The 7,882-nt window shown below is 36.7% G+C and overlaps 1 protein-coding gene across 3 annotated transcripts; it reads right to left on the reverse strand.

Moving 5' to 3' along the window:
- LOC110458323 (adenosine kinase-like) lies at positions 1-7,855 on the reverse strand. Of its 3 annotated transcripts, XM_021509981.1 has the most exons (4): positions 7,395-7,458; positions 6,378-6,405; positions 4,147-4,255; positions 1-1,882 (listed from the first exon to the last, which is right to left on the reverse strand). In XM_021509981.1, the coding sequence occupies exons 3-4, from the start codon at positions 4,252-4,254 to the stop codon at positions 845-847; spliced, it is 1,146 nt and encodes a 381-aa protein (XP_021365656.1). In that variant the 5' UTR covers position 4,255; positions 6,378-6,405; positions 7,395-7,458; the 3' UTR covers positions 1-844. The 3 variants fall into 3 exon arrangements, with proteins under 3 accessions (XP_021365656.1, XP_021365655.1, XP_021365658.1); XM_021509980.1 differs by lacking the exon at positions 4,147-4,255 and having other exon boundaries at positions 7,395-7,855; XM_021509983.1 differs by lacking the exons at positions 6,378-6,405; positions 7,395-7,458 and adding an exon at positions 3,764-3,857 and having other exon boundaries at positions 4,147-4,222.
- Positions 7,856-7,882: the final 27 nt, after the last annotated feature.

The raw sequence follows: 7,882 nt of genomic DNA on the forward strand, positions 1-7,882 counted from the left end.
TGAATAAAATTGTTTTATTTGCAAATGTAATAAAAAAGCAACCTTTTCTTCCATAGCTACAATTAGAATATTTATACTATATATACCAATTCTACAACTCTGTCGTCGGTCTGTCACGTTCTTTAATTGAAAATTACAATCAAAAGGCACATTTAACACCAGCAGTGGGTGGAGATGTTAAATTTAAGGGTCCACAATCCGGAGTCTCTCTCCTAATTAGGGAGAGTTGGCAAGTATATAAGCTCTGTTTTGTTTCATGCTACATGCACAACAAACATACCTATCAAGAACACACAACACAACAAAAAGTACCGAGTATTAGTGTAATGAGTTAATTAGGATGAGTATCGATATTTGACTAAATTATCCAAAATGTGTATATGTATCAACATTTCAAGTCTTTGAAGTTGTATGTAGCAGGTACCAATAATAATTACATGGTACACATTGTTTATTAGTACTTAGTACATCTTTGTATGGGGGGAATAAGTCTCAGTCTCTAATCCCATCTTTTGAGGTAGCATATATAAATGGCATTTAATAAGAAATGTTACAATTTAATTAATCTCTCATGAATACAAGTTATAGGGGTCTGATCTGGAGTACACCCCTTTGGAATCATTCAAAAGTATATGTTTTTTAATTCGTACTGGAATAATTTTAGACAGACAACCTTCATGTAAAAAAATTCTGAAACATTTTGGCAAAAAAACTGAATAATTGTTACAGAATAAAAAGACTAGATAAATGAGATTGAACCTAACTGAACTTGTTTTGAAATAAACATTACAACCTTAAAGTGTCCCATACAAAGAAATCAACAGACTGAATAACGTTGCAGTCACTAGTGAAAATCTGGTTTTTCAGGGTAGTTACAACCAAAATGCTGAATTACAACTTTAGCAGCATAGGCGCCACACCGCATGCATTCCTCCAGAGATTTATTCATCACCAATTGAGATAGAAATCCTCCCACAAAGGAATCTCCACAGCCATTGGTGTCTTTTATAAGGCTACGTTCGGCAGGTACGACAGGAAACACAGTGATCTCCCCTTTATGGCATGTAACGGTTGCTGCCTTTCCTTGCGTAAATATTATTGTACGTTCTTTGTTCTTGTTTGCCTTGGGTAGATTTGCTGTTAACTTGGCAATGTCTTTCAAGTCCGAAGACTCAAATCCTTGACACTTTGCGAATTCTGCAGCTTCATCAGAATTTCCGAACAACACATCAACGTATTGCATCAGATTAAGTTTGGGGTCTGCAAAATGTTTGCAAAGGAAAGTGGCATGAAGATTCATTACAACTGTTTTCCCATTTTCGGCAGCGTGTTTGGCCACAGCTAAAACAGCCTCGGAGCTGACTGGAACTATGAACCCTCCAATGTAATACATTTGAGCATTTTCAACTAATTTCCAATTGTCTTCCTGTTTAACAAAATCGGATGTGAACAGCTCTGCAGCTCCAAGATCTGTTATAAGAGATCTGTCTTCACCAGTGATCACGGCTGCACATTTACCCGTTGCTTTCTCTGAATGAACTTCATATTGGACATTCACACCAACTTCTTCGGCTTTCTTTGCTAAAATATCCTTAAACACATCATTCCCTACTCCGCCGAGAAAAGTTGTGGCATTCGGCTTCTGGAGTAACCACTGAGCCACACGAATAGTATTCTGTGTGGCACCACCGGCTAAATAGATTGGAGTGTAATTTTTGACGAGATCATCAAACAGAGGCATGTGTTGTTGTTCAGCGATTATGGCATTGTTGGCTAGCAGTTTGTACTTGTCCAGAAGAGCCTGGTCAGCCTCTACTGTGATGTCCAGTAGAGGGTTGCCAATCCCCAACAGGACATCCTCGGAGCAGCTATCGGATGACATCTGAAATATTTGAAACACAGTAATTAAAACGGTAATTATAATGCAATAAATGATAATCGATAATTCAATTTCCAGTTATGGAATTTATAGTTCCTATTAGAAGTACACCATTATTTGGTAAGCATTTTAACCATCCATTATCTGTAAACAAGAGTACCGCGGAGCGGAACAATATATGTCCGTCGAATGCCATATAGTGTTACATTTTGTATATCCTTTCTTACATTGAAATATGATCTCTTTGCATCATTCTAAGAGTGTTATCTGACATGCTATAAAAAATGTAAGAGAAAATCTCCGGACAAAAAAGATTTTAAGGGAGACACAACTTCATATCATGATTATAATGTAAACTAAGTTTCAAAGAAATCCGTTGAAAAATGTAGGAGGAGATTGCCGGACAAAAATCATATACTGAAATAAACAAAGGGCAATAACTTTTGCAAAAATTGTCGAATCAAAATTCTTTTGAGTGAGACACAACTTCATATCATGGTTATAATGTATACCAAGTTTAAAAGAGATTGGTCGATAAATGTAGGAGGAGATTGCCGGACAAAATTCAAATACTGAAATAAACAAAGGGCAATAACTTTTGCAAAAACTGTCGAATCAAAATTCTTTTAATTGTAAGGGAGACACAACTTCATATCATGGTTATAATGTATACCAAGTTTAAAAGAGATCAGTCGAAAAATGTAGCAGGAGATTGCTGGACAAACAAAAGTTTACGCCGGACGGACGGACCACCCCATACCATAATACTCCCGTCAAATTTGATAAGGAAGCACTGCATGAAGTTTGAGTTTGATCGGCCCAAGGAAACTCAAGTTATCGCACCAAAACCTCTGTGCGGACGGCACCGACGATGCTGACGCCGACATAGCAATACCTATGTGTCACCACCTTTTCGCAGGCGACACAAAAAAACTGATTTTATTGTGTATTTATTTAGTTAAGTTGAATTATTCCTTTGATGTGGAAAACATAGACTAGACCTAAATAAATATATTTATTTGTTACATTTCATTTTTATCAGTTAAATATTAGGAATTTTCCATTTGATATGAAAATAAATGAAATATAATATCTTATTGGTAATGTGAATCAAAGTCCAGTCTGAACCGTTCTTTCTATTCATTGCGTAGATTTTCAGTTTCAAGTCTAGATGAAGCAACAGTAGAATAAGCGGTTGTTTTGGTACACCTTCGCAACATACATAAAGGATCTGTCATAAGTTTTCCTTCATATATTAGATTGATGAAAAGACTCTCAGAATGTTTCAATTTAGCGAGCCTCTGGCGAGCTAAAATGAAAGACTCGTGACGAGTTTCATGAATTTCATATGAAATGAAAACGAGTGTAAGATCCTTTTTATCACATAATCAAGATTTGTGGCATTTCTTCGTGTAAAACGACAATTTTCATGCAACCTTGAAATGTAAAAAGCTGCCATTTTGACTCTAGTACGGAAGTCTGTGGTGTCATGTACTGTCCTAGGCGTGACGTCACAATTGATACAATTGAAATTTACAACCAATCGCTGGGCTGATAGGTATTACACGGGTTAAATTAATACGCAAAAAATATGACAGGGGTATATTCACTGGATAACACAGTTCATTATGTGATAAATGACATTACTACACAATTGATATCAGTTTTGTTTCAAAAAACCTTCCCAGATAATGGAAGCAAACAGGATAATTCCATTGAGTTATAATCTGCTGAAAAAAGCGCTATGCCTTATTATCAAGCTTGACTTCATTAGAATTGGTCACTAAGAATTAGTGTGCTATTAATTCCTTCAAATGTTTAATGAATCAGTATTTGCATCATGTTACTTTATGAAAATGTAAAATTAAGAAATAGAAAATTTACTGGTTTTCCTGTTGTATATCCTCTTTGTAATAAGTAATGTTTAGTTGTTTTGGGATGGCCTCCCTATGCCCATATTTCTTCCTACACTATTTCCCTTAAAAAGAAAAAAAACATTTTTTATAGGATTGTCTCCCTTCCCATATCTATTCATTTCTTAATTTTTTACATGGCTTGCCTCCTTATGCCCATATTCCATTTAATACATGAAATTAATACCATTCCCGTATTCCAGAAGAGCTAATTAAAATACATTCAGATTTCCTTCAAATTACAACAGCCTGTTTTAAGATTAAATGCTGACCAAGTTTCATCAGAATCCAGTCATTGACTTTCATACTATGTACAATGCACATCCTTTACACAACTCCCCATATTTAGCTCACCTGGTCCAAAGGACTTTTGAGCTCATGCCGTGGCACGGCGTTCATTTGTCGTCCATCCACTAGGACGCTACTAGTCCTGAACGGCTCAGTTGATTTTGCCGGGAACATCCTTTAAATTGGCAAAGGGGACTTAATTTTGTATACAATCTGAACAGTGCTTTCAATTCTTTGCATAGATTTTCAGTTTAAGTAAAGATGAAGCAACAGCAGAATAAGAGGTTGCTTGCCAAATAAAACATTATGGTGTTTGTAAAATTAAAATTACACAATTGATATCAGTTCTGTTTTTCGAAAAATCTTACCATATTAAGGGAAAAAAAGAGCAGAATCGCATCAAGAGACCCGTTCAAAATAGCGCCCTGCCTTGTTATAAAAATGCACTATTTTTTGTTTTCTATTAAAAACAAGAGGCCTATATGGGTCTGTATCGGTCCCCTGTTTTTTTGTTACATGAAGTTGTTGGCCAAATATTGTGAAGTTAGGTTGTTTGGATATTTAGAAGTGGTTGAAGGGTTAGTTATTTGACCCCTGTGACCTTGAAAGTATACGTAGGGCAAGTTCTTTAGCTTCCCACCAAGGTCTTCTTGCCAGTTTTGCCTAGAGGGAATTTCCCTTAATTTAAGTGGTAGAGCGTCTGACTAATAAAATCTTTTACTTGTAACTGAGCAGGCTTAGTCTCAGTTGAGGGCTAGAGTCTGTAACATAATCCCAACCAAGGCGTTAGCTGAGATTGGAATGTTACAGAAAATTAGTCCGAGACTGAGATAACCCGATCTCGCTCAGTTTAATACAGGTAGTTGATTTTTTTTCTTGCAACTTTTAGTTAGAAAAAAAAACCTGTTCAATTTTCCTAAAGTCTACAAGTATCCCGTCTGGGGCCTCAAATATATATAGCATCTACACTTCTAAAGCTGCATTTGAATGATTTAAATACCCCGGGATATATTTGAAATTGCTTTCGCTAAAATAAAGTAGTCCGTCCTTACAAAGAAGACAACATATTTAGCAGTGAAGATTTTATTTTATCTACAAAAACATAATGTTATAAGTTACTAATAACATCAAAAGTTCAAAACAACACATTTATAAATATAATAACGACAAAACGGAATATTTACAATGGAGATTGTCAATTCCGAGCTGTTTACTCGTGAATAAATATTTTATTGTCGCTACAGTGTAAAAATTCTGGGAAATGCACGTAAAGGTACCAGACATATCAGACGAGACAGAAAAATCTATCACAGTGTATCGTGGCATGGGATATCTCTATCTGACGTGCGAGAATAAGACGTCTTGGACCACAGGTTTGATCCCTTACAAACTCACATATTATTTCTCTAGTTCCTTCTTACTATTTATGGTTATGGAGTATATAGATCTATCTTCAGCTTTTAAATTTGACAAGTTTAACTATAATTTGTCCGATTTGACAGCTCTTTTTCATTTCAACAACAGTTTGAAGTTGACAAGCCTTGTTTTCATTTTTGGAGGGGTTCCATACCTTTTTTCGTGAATTCGGTGTGTGTTATTTCACACTGTCACAACAAGTAGTTGGAACTGCTCTTAGCTCCCGAAATCAAGTAACAAGGTGGAGGAAAATCACTCGCGTGTGTTCAGCCGAATGTCAAGATATAAACAGACCGTGCCGAGATATCACATCCAGGTTGTCGACGCGGTTATCAGTCTAAGGGAGAAAACTCTACCCAAAATTCACCACACCTTTCTATATATTTAGTCTCACTTTTTTCTGTTGTAATGTATTTATTAGTCCGAAATATTCTGACTTTTTATATAGTAACGCCAGACTGATATAAAAAAAAGTCGATAAAACGTCAGAATAATTCAGACAAACGTTAACGCTATGTACATGTATTTCATATAGATATTTGTGCATTGATTTATAACACTTTTCAATCTAGACTCAGTGACCCTCTTAACCCACAATATTAGCATATAACGTCTCTGGCCCAGGTAGAGTTTGTATTCATGATCTTTGCTGTTCTTAGTCAAAATTCCTGTAGCTGTTCTGGACAAGTAGTTTTTTCTTTGACACTGATAATCGTAAAATCATATATATATATATATATATAACTGTAGTGTTTTAGGTCCAAAAAATCCAAGACTATGTGAAAGCAGTTCGAAAGTAACCCATAAAGCTAGAAAGGTGGGCTAAACACTTTATTACAACTAGGCATACGAAGAAGAAAGTTGAGTGGAACTAAGTTTACCTTTCGCACGGTCGAGTGGTCACACAGCCTCAATCACAGGGGCACGTTACAAATGTCTGAAATACACACATATGCTATACTGATATGGGTCACAACACACATAAACATACACAAGGGAAGAAGCGTCGTCAGAGCACTACCGGTACCGCCAAATATCAAATGAAGATTTTCAACACTTACTTTTGTTATTGTTTTCAGCGATCTGCGGCGATAGCTTCGGTTTGAATTGTAATTAAATAATCCATCATGATCAATTGTGTAATCATTCGTCTAATACATCCAATCAAGCACTTTTTCGGTGAATTTGCAGTTTTCCCGCCATGATTAACTTGAACCTGACCCGGAAATGACGAGGGCTTTTCGACATGTCTTTATACCATACTGCCAAATACTAAGGAAAGTCCCAAGGACCCCCGAGTAGAGTCTAGTCACGCAGCAAATATTTTTTGGCGCAATGTATAAAACATCATGTCTCGCATCGTTTCCTGGTACGTATTTTGCATTTTACGTTTAAAAGTTACCGTATCAAAAATATTGGACTATGTAAATGTGAAATACAAACCAGGACACGATGCCAGACATGATGTATTAAACATTGCGCCAAAAACTATTTGCTGCGGGACTAGACTCTACTCGGATGGCCTTGGGACTTTCCGTAGTATTTGGCAGTATGGTATAAAGACATGTCGAAAAGCCCTCGTCATTTCCGGGTCAGGTTCAAGTTAATCATGGCGGTAAAACTGCAAATTCACCGAAAAAGTGCTTGACTGGATGTATTAGACGAATGATTACACAATTGATCATGATGGATTATTTAATTACAATTCAAACCGAAGCTATCGCCGCAGATCGCTGAAAAAAATAAAAAAAGTAAGTGTTGAAAATCTTCATTTGAAATTTGGCGGTACCGGTAGTGCTCTGACGACGCTTCTTCCCTTGTGTATGTTTATGTGTGTTGTGACCCATATCAGTATAGCATATGTGTGTATTTCAGACATTTGTAACGTGCCCCTGTGCCTCAATCGAGATCGATGGTGGAGATCAATGGGACTTCCGGTCAAATTGTTCCCAAGTCCAGGTCTGCTATCGACTAATGTGTGTAAGCCTGTTGATCTCTGATGTTGTTTACATGTATAAACACACGTAATTAAGCTGGTTCGATTCCGACATCCTAGCTTCACACATGTCCACACCAGTCGACTCGACACAACAGCCATACCTTATAAGTATCCTTTGTAATTGGCGGGCCAAATTTTCGGGGCACACCGGCAAAGTCTAAAACTTTATGACGTTTCGGACAAATATTTCGTAGTCGAATCCGACAAGTCTGTGATTTTGTAAGCAGGATACCATATCGCTTCTCAAATTAAAGCGTTGTATTATATATCTGTGCCAAAATAGTGATACCAATGGGTTGTAGTATACAAACTTGAGTTGGTATGCGGCCCGTATTGGACGTGGACGGTGAATACACAAATACTACCCAGGACATATCATACCCGCCC

Source organism: Mizuhopecten yessoensis, unplaced genomic scaffold (assembly GCF_002113885.1).
Source record: "Mizuhopecten yessoensis strain PY_sf001 unplaced genomic scaffold, ASM211388v2 scaffold9541, whole genome shotgun sequence".
In the NCBI taxonomy this organism is placed as follows: domain Eukaryota; kingdom Metazoa; phylum Mollusca; class Bivalvia; order Pectinida; family Pectinidae; genus Mizuhopecten; species Mizuhopecten yessoensis.

Bases quoted from the DNA above. Each gene is read 5' to 3' on its own strand.
- LOC110458323 (XM_021509980.1), bottom strand. From the start codon at position 7,594: ATGGCTGTTGTGTCGAGTCGACTGGTGTGGACATGTGTGAAGCTAGGA. The intron at 6,406-7,394 runs GCACAGGGGCAC...CCTGTGATTGAG, and splicing joins CACCATCGATCTCGATTGAG to GCTGTGTGACCACTCGACCG. The intron at 1,883-6,377 runs GTAAACTTAGTT...CAAATATTTCAG, and splicing joins ACCACTCGACCGTGCGAAAG to ATGTCATCCGATAGCTGCTC.